The 11,155-nt window shown below is 41.1% G+C and overlaps 1 protein-coding gene across 1 annotated transcript; it reads right to left on the minus strand.

Annotated features, from left to right (window-relative positions):
* Window positions 1-300: 300 nt before the first annotated feature.
* Window positions 301-10,744, minus strand: LOC102377919 (photoreceptor outer segment membrane glycoprotein 2). The gene is made up of 3 exons (XM_006033557.2): window positions 10,167-10,744; window positions 3,682-3,928; window positions 301-658 (listed from the first exon to the last, which is right to left on the minus strand). The coding sequence occupies exons 1-3, from the start codon at window positions 10,742-10,744 to the stop codon at window positions 386-388; spliced, it is 1,098 nt and encodes a 365-aa protein (XP_006033619.1). The 3' UTR covers window positions 301-385.
* Between the last annotated feature and the right edge of the window lie 411 nt (window positions 10,745-11,155).

Raw genomic sequence — 11,155 nt, forward strand, 5'->3', positions numbered from 1 at the left:
AATAAATTTAGACCAGCCATATGTGCAAAGTAAGACTGGCCACAAGTACAAAGTCATTATCACACAATTAACTATTTAATTGTGCAATAAATTTAGATCAGCTACATGTCCAAAGTAATTCTCAGACCATAACAATGACTATCCAATATAAAGAGAGCCAACTAGCTATAAAGTTAGTGCTTGAAAAATGTGTAGCAACTCTATAGCTGGTTTCTATCCAGCTTTAATTTGAATGTGTAGCAGGGCCCTTAGAATTTTTACCCCTCTGTGATTTGTTTAATTACCTAATTACATTCCTGATTTTATTCCTACCAGTAAAAATCTGGTGATGTCATGATTTAAATGATGGTGCCAAATCAGATTTAGCTTTTCAGTGAAATAGCTGTCATGTTGAGTTAGCTGTGGGAATGGATTTTGCTGTAATGTTGTCTGGACCATAGTTTGCCTTTTGTATATCCATGTTGGGGTCATTCATCCCCGAGACAGTGGACACATGGTTGACTTTGCCAAGGTTCTTAATGATGTGGATGTTGTACTTGGCAGTTTCTACGAAGCTGTTTTCTAGTAACCAGCCACTGGACTCGCACTCTGGATCACCCAATAGGAGAACATTCTTCATTGCTGTTTGTAGGTATCGGACACCCATAAGTACAGAAAGCTATAGGAAAAGGGTAATTGTTAACTGAGTCATTTAAATTAGAGCCTACTGACAATAACTGGCTGAGTCCTTCATGAATGCAAATTATTATTAGTATTGAGTAGAACTGTCAACATTTTTACCCCAGCAATAGAATTTAATCTGTTTCCTGATTTTTAAAAAAAATGCAAGCTACCATAAACAGACTTTTTGTGTATACCTTCAACCTTTATTTAGAATTCCCAGTTTCATGTCAGTACATCATGGAACAGAAATACTTCTAAATCAGTGGTCTCCAACCTTTTTAAGTAGGAGATCACCTTTGGCATTTAAAAGCAACCCAAGACCTACTGTGCAGCGCTACCACCCCCAATCCTGGCCTGCCCAGCAGGTAAATCTGTGGGGTGGGAAGGGGGTGCAGATGGAGGCAGAGGGAGAAAAAATTATTTGGGGGCATGCCTCCCCAGGAGGCAAGTCCCACCTGGCCAGGGCCCCACTCAACTTACCTCTGCTTCTGCCTCTGTGGCACTATCCCTCACCATGGGGGCCCTGCCCCTTCACTCCCCCACAGACTGACCTGCTGGGGTGGGATGTATATATGCATGCACACAGGCAGTCAGCCCCCCACCCCAGCCTTGGATCGACTCCAAGAGGCTCCAAGATCTACCGGTGGATCAAGATCCACTGATCAGTGACCACTGTTCTAGATACTGTACTCCACGCAGACGGGCTGCCACCAGGTGGTAACATCATAAGATATTGGGGTGAAATTCTGGCCCCACTGAAGTAAATGGGAAAATTATACATAGTTTTGGATACCATGTTTTTTTCTGAAAGATGTGGACAAATTGGAAATAGTCCAGAGACAAACAACAACCTGGTAACAGGTTTTGAAAATATGGTCTATGGTTGGAAGAAAGAATTTATTTAGTCGATGGCAGAGAAGTCAGGGGATAGAATTTGATAATGTCTTCAAAAACAAAAAGGACTGTTATTAAAAAGGATGGTGATCAATTGTTCTCTGTGTCTGCTGGGGACAGGACCAAAAGTAACAGACTTAAACGGTAAAAAAGGGAGACTTAAATTAGATATTTGGAAGGGCTTTCTCACTCTGACAGTAGTTAAATACAGATTATCTAGAAAAGTAACAGATTAGCTAGAAAGCTTATGAATCTTCATCATTTTAAGTTTTTCAGTACAGGGTAGACAAATGTTTTTGTGGCAAGATTCTGGGAAATGATGCAGTTGGCCTAGATGACCTCTTGAGAGACGTTTTTGTTCCAACCCTACATCTATAAGGAAAAGAAAGTTCCCATTCCCAAATATCAATCAAAACATGCTAGATAGTTTTTCTATTTGCATTTCTGTCACTGCATTTTTCAAAAGCATTCAAATATATAATTTAATGGATGCAGTGGATCTATAAAAAGAAAATGAGCCTGAGTTTGGCAAGAAGAGTATTGTTGTTAACTTCCAGCAACTTTAAAATGCACAATGAACTTCTCAGAAGGGCAGATTCTTCCCAAGGCACATGAAAAAGTGTTCCATGAATGCATTTTAGAAAAGATACAGAAAGTTATCTTATTTAAAGTGCATTACCAGGTAACATTTAAAATGACATGTTAACATGATAAAGTAGCAATCAGAACAACTAAAACCTGTATTAAAGAGGAACATAAACTGCATTTTAATCCTTGCCATTAGGTTTCTTTAGACGTGAATTAAAATTTCCAGGCAGATTTTTTTTTACAGACTCCAGGAGCATGAATACATTTGCAGGTGCAAACTCTGGCTTTTTAATGAGTCACTGCTCCAGCTGGGGACAAGTCATCCTTCTTGCAGCCAGTCATTGGCCGCTGTACTGGGAGGAAGCCAACCCCATCCCAAACAGGCTTTATACTGGCAGTGCAGACAGCAGTGAGCTGTCTGCACAAGTCTTCTGATGAGCTTGTAGACTACTCTGATCTCAGGTTTTTTACTTTAATCTGATCCCTATTCTTGCTCCCTGTTTCAGTGTTCCTTGTTCCATTGCTCATATTTATGCCTGGCTGCTTATTTATGACTTGCTCCTGACTGTGACTCCCAGGTCTGGACCCTGGCATGAACTGTGGACTTCTTGATTCTGACTCTCTGACCACAGCCTGTTCCTGGCTTTGTCTTACAGAACTGGACTCTGGCTTGGCCACTGCCTCCCGACCCAGGCTGTGACCCTATCCTGACTTTCGGCTCTATGCTCTGGGTTCCTGACCCCAACCCTAACTATTAGGCATAACTGCCTATGGCCTACGTGTGACAGACCTTTGCAGTTGTTTCAGTTATAGTATTTTGGCTGCATTGAAAACATGATCAATAATGGCATTTCCTGGCTGTATAGTAAAGCTATATATACAGATGGGGGAAGCTCTCAGATACCAGCTCTCATATGGAGGGAGGGGCAAGCAGCTGCTGCGGCTCCAGCTCCAGCCCCAGACCTAGATTTTGGCCAGAATTGGAACCCTAACCCCTACAGTCTCTACCCCCCTATGTGTACCTCACTGCATGACCCCCATAGTCTTTGCCCCTCTCCCCACCACTTACCCTCAGTCACAGCTCCAGCCCCATTCCAGCCCAAGGCATTAAGCACATGGTAGTTCTGGCCCCAGCCTGGCCATGCAATAGCAGTGGCAGCAGCTCTGGAATCCTGGGGCCAGAGCTGCTGCTGCTGCAAGCACTGCTGCATGGCCCAGCTGGGGTGGGGCTGTCATGTGCTCTGTGTCCTGGGCCAGAGCCACAAGTGACACAGCAGCAGGAGTGGAAGAGGCAGAGGCAACAGGTGCAGTGATCGTTGAGGGGAGGACAGCCACAGAGAGAGCTTCTTGTATTCATGAAAACTATGCAGGTTTCTCTGACCTAAGGAGTTATATGGAGATACAAGCTCCCTGAGTCATTGGATGATTGCAGGATTGACTCGCACATTATTCTAGTCATTTCCACTCCCAAAGGACTAGGCTTTCCCCTCTAGTTCTACTACAGGAATTTTTCACAAGTCACTTTTAAAGCCTTACCTCAAAGAACCAGATGATGAGCACTATGATGCCAGTGGACTTTATGATATCAGTATAGTAATCCAGCAGAGCCTGCTTACACCCCTTCATCCAGATGTTGAGCTCCATTGTCAAAAAATCATAATTGTAGTGAGCACTGTTATTTGTAAGCTGGTATTGGATACAGGGCCGTGGTGAATTTGGATTGCAGCAGCTGAAAGGCACTCCATCCACCAAGAATATCCCATCGACATTACTCTTCAAACGGCTGCAGCAAGATGAAGAGTTATGGACATATAAGGCTGGTAGCAGCAGTAAATAATGGAAGATTCTGTCACTATGGGTGCATCTACACGAGTCAATTTTTAAGGCGCATTAGGGCACATGCCTACATGTGCATGCCCTTAATGCACTTCAAAAATGGTGAATTTATGCTATTCTCACCTAAATTTGATACCTGCATTTGCAGGTACCAAATTTAGGTGTGAATAGTTAAAGCGCATTAACGAATGTGTAGACGCATTAAAGTGCATTAACCCTGTGTGTGTGGACTGACTTGGAACTAACTTTATTCCCAAGTCAGTCCATACACAGCATTAATGCGCTTTAACGCTTGCATGTGTAGACGCCTGCCTAAACCCGCTTAATGCTCATTAAGCTAATGCACATTTAATTTAAGCATGCTTAAATGCACATGTAGACATGCCCTATTTTTTCCAAAAATATAGCCTTAATATGGACACCTACAGACCTTTGCAGATTTGAGTAGAATGAATGAGAACATACTCCCAGCAAGAAATACTGTTTACCTGAGGAAGGAGATATTTCCCTTCTCTTAAAGTGTTTTCTCAAGTGCAATATCAGTTCAGTATCCTATGTGGGACTGCATCTTGGTTTTGCAAGGAGTGGATTCAATGATAGTAAGGGGGAGTGGAATAAAGTGTCTTCCAAGATATTTATGTTTATAATATTAAAAAAGATTGCTTTAAATACAATTCTAGTATAAGCCAGACTACTAGAAACTCTGTTTCACTAGTATCTCTCTCTCTCTCTCTCTCTCTCAGAAATATAAGCAAGTCTGAAAAATAGTAGCAAATAGAGGAACAAGCTTATGGGCCACAGGAACTACAACGAATCCTTCATTAAAAGTAGACATTTCTATCCCAGAAGAAGGGTATATAGATGGGAAGGGAGAAAAGATTGCTTGAAGAAGTGTGTTCTGTCCAGGAGGAGAAGGAAGAAACTATACTGGGAGGGAAAGGTGGTAGATGGATAGGACCACTACAAGATGGTTAAAACATACTGGGGCCTAAACATTTATCTTATTCTCAACCACCAGCTTTTCCTTTCATTGCTGTTTACTCCAACGATGTGCAGTAGGGTAGGCACTTTGTTTCTGATACCCAGAATGGCAGATTCCAAACTCAGAGGCCTATTTTTCCCCCATGGCTCTATAGTATTTACTTCAGTGAGGCTCAGCAGCAATTTTTTTTAAAGGTAATGTTATCAACAGCAGAAATGGAATGTGCAAGAACTAGAGGCATATCTAGCAGAGAGGGGAGGTGGTACTGAACACCAGAGGGGAAGGTGTTAGGAGTATTACCTGCACCATGGATTAAAAAAAAAAGACCCCAGCTGCTGGTTCTGTGGCATGGTCTGCTTCCCCAGTTGTTGCTGCTACAAGAGCAGCATAGTGTCCATGTACCCAGCTGCCACTGCCAGGACACGGATGCCACAGGGCAGGGGACCACTAAGTTGACTGGTGCCTCCTGTACCTACCCCAATATACATTACTGGTAAGACACGGGTGTGGGGGGGAAGGCTGGAGACGGTCCATAGATTCTGCTATCCTAATTCAGTGTAATCAGATTGTGTGGATTCCTGATGGAAGGCATTATTAGGGAATGAAATAATAGGTTGGTAAACCTGCACACTTTTGCTACTACACAGATGGGTGAAAGTAAACTAACTAAAACAATCACATGATCATATTGTTATAAGCCTTGTCTACTCCACAACTTTCTGTGCTTGCTACCATTTTTGTTATACTATTTTTTAGCTTAGTCTGTAAGCTCCTCAGCACAGGCAGTCTGTTCTGGCTACACACACAGGCATTTATGGTGCTACACTGACAAATTATACCACTGTTAACAAAATCTTGACAGTAAGGCATATTCAGGGCAAGACTGTAAACTCTATAACCTATGGCCCATCCTTCTTGAGTATTTGCAAAGTGCCTATACCTCGAGTGGATGCTGCAGTAAAGAACTGAAAATGTGTTATGCTGCAGTAGCAGCAATCTATCATTTAGAAAGAATTATTGTAAAATAAACAATTGTGGGAATGTTATAGCTATGCAAAAAGCAGGGGTCCTCCTCTACCCCAAAGTGTCAGTCTTTATGTACTTTGAAAAATTATCCTTTATTGCAGAGGCTACTTGAAAAGGGGCTATAGGATACACACAAGCAGCTGGGGATGGAGCACCACCCCCCACCACCCTGCACTACCGCCTCCCGGATCAGTTCCCAGTCTGTAAGGAGGATGACACCACTCCCCTACTGTGCAATGGTGTTGTGAGGATAAGATGTTTCGTTGCTTGGATCATATATTTGCTTTAGAGAGAGACAGAGGCAGTCCTTGTAGCATATGGCAGTTCATAGTCAGAGGATTAAGAATGAGAATTGACATACATCTCAAATGTAATCTCCACAAAACTGAACTTTTCACCTTTCTTCCTAATCTTCTTTCTTCTTCTCCCCTCCCTTCTCTGTCTTTATTCACAACATTCTTCCCTCATTTAGGATTGTAATCTTGGTATAATCTTTGAGCTCTTCTTTCTCTTGCTCCCTCCATACTCGAATTCACACTGTCTAAATCTGCCCTGTCCTCACCATTGTGGACTAGCCAGGCTGTCTGTTATTTTGATGTTAATTAGATCGGTCAGTTAGGGAAAAAACTACTTTTTTGGTTCTCTGTCTTACACATTCAACTCTGTATCTAGGAGCCATGCTGGGTTCTCTCTAACTCACGACTGTTAACAGTAATAGAAATTGTCTAGGGCGCTTGCTTCCCTCATTTAAATCTCTCTGGAGCCTATTGCCTTCAGTGGGCAAAATTTGACTGAGAGCTTAATTTGAAAACAATGGGGTAGAGTAGGTGGCTCAGTAAATAAAAATTAATAAATAATTTTGTTGATGAGGTATGACACAGAACAATGCTATTTCTGCATGACTGGCAGAAATTAAAAGCAGCATCTTTTACTTTTGTCCCTCTTAGTCAGCTATTGCTCTGAAATTCCATGGAGGGCAAATCTATTAAGTACGATGATGATATCAATGTGCACTTTCTTTTTAGTATCTCCTGTAGCAGGACCAGACCCTCAAGGTTAGGCTGCCTATTAGAGTTGAAGTAGCTCCTTCTGGTGACTTACCTTTAAGATACAGTTTTTCAGAGATCCTTGGCTCCTACACACAGTCTTTCAGCTCTGGCCACTCTGGCACCAACTCACTTGTTCCAAGCCATGGGCTTGGTAGCCGTAGGCCTGACTTCCTGGCCCTAGGAACTTTAATTATGGCTTCAGCCGCCCCCATAGTCACACCCATGCCTCACAGGTGTCACTCAGTTGCAATTCTGTGGGGACAGGTGGATGGATTCAGGGTGAGTGCAGTTGCACTCCCTCTTTGATTCCTGCTGTACCAAAAGTTTCAGATCAAATACCTGTCAATGGCAGTGGCTTTTCTGTGCTTTTCTATTCAAGCAGTGCTAATAGAGTCAATTAACTTTGTAGCTTATCATAATCTCCCTGATTCCTGTTACTCTCTTTACACCATATGTGTTAGCAACCCTCTCTCCTTCTTAATGGTCTTGATATTCAGTTAATCAAGATATACTTTCTTCTGCAATTTTGCTGTCTGTTAGCCATTCCTGGTAATCTCTGTCTTCTGCTTCACTGCCCTTCATACTATTTTTGGTTCTAACCAAAAACAAACTCAGGTATGGTAATATTAACTTACATGAACATTAACTCAGATGTGGCAATGACTCATAGTGAAGTGTTGAATGATCTGTCAAGGTGCTCAAGAAGGCTAGGTTTTGTTTGATGAGTCTGAATAAGACTCAAGATGACTTCTGAATAAGAGAAGTATATTTAACCATCATGGCTATAAACAATATCTTTGACTATTTTTGCTTAGGTTTTTTTTAACTTAATTTAGCAAATCAGTGCACATTTCAATAAAGTTTTTTTTGCTTTGATCTTAAACTGAGTAATATAGTGCTGGACTTAGCATATCAGTAAATCTTCTAGTTTATCTTTTAACTGGAGAAAAATATATCTTATATTATATGTGATGGTGCACCACACCATCTGCATCCTCTATTCAAAATCCTAAATCCAGACATGTGTTTGTCTATTCTGCACGGTTACTTCCTGCCCTGTCTCCTGTGATCCCAGTCTTCTCTTCTCCAAGCTAAATAACCTCAGTTTTCCCCACCTTGCCTCAGTCCAGCTTTCCTCAAACTTCGGGCCAAGTTTTTCTTCAATAGGTTTGCACATTATTTGATGAGCCTGGCCCATGATCTGATTTTGTAATGAAAACTGAACTTCGGAAGGTTCCTTGTGAGCTTCAAAACATTTTTTTCACAGCTGCAGTTAGCCTCTATAGCTTGTGCATCTCAGTTCTCTCTCTCCAATTATGAAATGATTTCACAGTGTATTCTTTTCTCTGCCTGCCACTGTATATTAAGGAGAAATCGCAAAATAGTTTTAATTTGTTTGATCCAATTAAAAAAATAATTCACCAATAACTTCTTTGCAACACCCCACATCTAAAATAATTAAATATGTATAATAAAGCAGAAAGCAGCCAAACTATCAGCTTAATGACTTGTAAGATGTCAGGATGATGAGAGCTACAGTATTTTTTCCAAGTTGTTCTGCAAGCTTTTTAGACCCTGGATTATCAAATAGGGGAAAGGGAAACTAAAGCTTCCTAATTCCTACGTCTCTAGCTGCAGCTCTGATCTCCCTGCCTTGATGCATGTCATCAGGCTGTGCTTCCTCCTGGAGTTACCATTAATCTGGTCAGCTCCCAGGGGTTACACAATTGCCCAGCTCTCATCAACGGACATTTTAAAGTCCTTTTCAAGAATCATAATGGGCTTCTCAGTTGCTGGTGCAACATTTTGATTAAGAGCCTAGACATGCAACATTTATCTATCTTTACACTGATATAATTACACTGAGATCCGGAGCAGGTAGATGAGTAGCTATCCTAGGGTACCCTAGGCATACATGCAGTAGGTATTATTATAGCACCCCACCAGGTGGTGGTGAATAGGCAAAATTCAGCCTGCTTGTCTTCAGCAAACAGCTATCCTGAGAGAAACTGCATACAAATGGCAATTATACAGTGTAACTTTAGCTGTAATTCTTTCAGAGATATTTCTACACTAGACTGGGTGAACTTACACTGAGGTAGAGGTTTACATCATCTGCCTTTTCTTCTTTTATATTAATGTAAAGAGTGATTACACCATTGTAACATGTCTGTTCAGGCCCAGTGTTACTTTTCCTATCATCACCTTAATAAGAGTCACTGAGATTTTTTTCACTCTGCCTTCTCATATAAAGTGCATGGTGTTTGTAGGGTCATCAACTTCCCTGAATGGAAAACTTCCTATTTTACTTGGTATTTGTCAATTATCATATCTAAATTAAAATTAAGTTTTGATTTTTAAGTCCTCAGAGTTGACTAGACAGTGTATTGGTGGCACAGTCAATGATTTTTCTTCAGATGCAAAAGTCTCACTAGCAGACTGGTATGATGGGAGCTGAAGGATCTTATAGAGGTAGAGACTAGAGCACATGAATGTATTCCATAATATCACCAAAAAGTTATTAGTCAACTTTTGCCTTTTTAAAGACAGAGATAATTCTGGGTTTTATATACCAGTATTTGATTCAAAGACAGAAATCTAGCAGGTTAATACAGGTTGTTTGAGGTCTCTTTGAAGATCATCTCAAAACTCATATTGCCTTAAATATGAAAAGGGTGGTGCCCTTCAGTACCACTAGACTACCACATGCTTACCCTTTCTTTTAGGGTGACCAAATTGACTAAACGGTGTTATTACTATCACCATCCACAAAACTAATGTGTTATCCAGACTTCATAGGTATTGTATGACATCTCTAGGTTGATTGTAATCAGAAAAAAACTTCTTTTGTCTTCTTGAAACAGATCTGCCACCAGAATTGATCAGCGTGGTCTTTGGGAAAAGGCTTTTCTCCCCCAAAACATGTCAGTTTTAGAAGAAAGACAAATACTGCTGAATATTATGATGCTTGAATGATGGAGCAACAAACAACCTAGCCCTGCTTTATCCATCCCTCAGTGTGTTGTTGATGTATTAACTCTTTATGCAATTTACCGTTTCATCAATAAAAACTCTTTTTATGGGAAGGTATTTTCAGAACCTTTCCTCATGACTAAAGGAATACTTACTCCAGAACTTCCTGTGATGCCATATTCAGGTAACGAACAGATACCCACTGAATTTCAAACCAATCTCTGAAGCCGTTGTTTCCACAGCACTGGAATCCAATTTGTAACAGGTCTATTGTTTTCTTTAAGAAGCATCTTCCAGGTATGTCTGTATCCTTGTAGAATTTAATAGCATTCCTCAGTCCCAGATAAAGGGATTCCTCTAGCTCATTCCTCATAGTATAGCACATGACAGCACCTACCAGGATGCAGAAGGTAAAGCAGAAGGTACACACAATGTAAGGGAACATAACCAGCTTCCATCGGGAGAACTTGTTGGTATCTGAACAGTCATAGCATATTTTGCCACCAAGAAAGTTGATGATACAAGCTATCACCCCTACTGAGATTAGCATGTTGGGGACAGAGTTAATCTCTCTTGCCATCACCTCATTGCGCTTCTTAATTTCAATTTTCAAGAAGAGGCCCAAACTAAAGAGCGTGATCCCACTCACTACGGAAACCCAATTGAGAATCCACAGGATCTGAGCCAATTTGTCTCTCTTAGTTTTGGTGAATTTTACTTGAAGGACTGCCATGATCAGATCAGCACTAGGAAGTGAAGCGTAGGTTAAGAAATGCTCATAAGCAGATTAGTAGTGTGTATCCTGAGTGACAAAAGTCATGCAACAAAACCTGTGAAGAAGAAGGAACAATTACTGACTGTTTTTTCCCCCAATATATTTATATAACATGCAGGGAACTTCCTTTATATTCTTACACACCCTGAGTCCTGCCAGTAATGCCCAAGCTTCTGCTTCAATGTCACTCGGTAAAGAAATTTTAGAGAGAACCCCAAGGACTAATTGGAAGTGTGTGTGTGTGTGTGTGTGTGTGTGTGTGTGTGTGAGTTTTTTTTAATTGCATCAGCAGTCCAGTCTCCGAACAGAGTGGTTTTATTTATTTATTTACTAGGTTTATATGCTGCTGTTCCCCCCCCCCCCCCCCCA

This window comes from Alligator sinensis, unplaced genomic scaffold (genome assembly GCF_000455745.1).
Source record: "Alligator sinensis unplaced genomic scaffold, ASM45574v1 scaffold1581_1, whole genome shotgun sequence".
Taxonomy (NCBI): domain Eukaryota; kingdom Metazoa; phylum Chordata; order Crocodylia; family Alligatoridae; genus Alligator; species Alligator sinensis.

Coding starts and splice junctions, on each gene's coding strand:
- LOC102377919 (XM_006033557.2), bottom strand. CDS start 10,744: ATGGCAGTCCTTCAAGTAAAATTCACCAAAACTAAGAGAGACAAATTG. Junction 3,929..10,166: donor GCATCACAGGAAGTTCTGGA/GTAAGTATTCCT, acceptor ATCTTGCTGCAG/CCGTTTGAAGAGTAATGTCG. Junction 659..3,681: donor TCATCATCTGGTTCTTTGAG/GTAAGGCTTTAA, acceptor CTTTTCCTATAG/CTTTCTGTACTTATGGGTGT.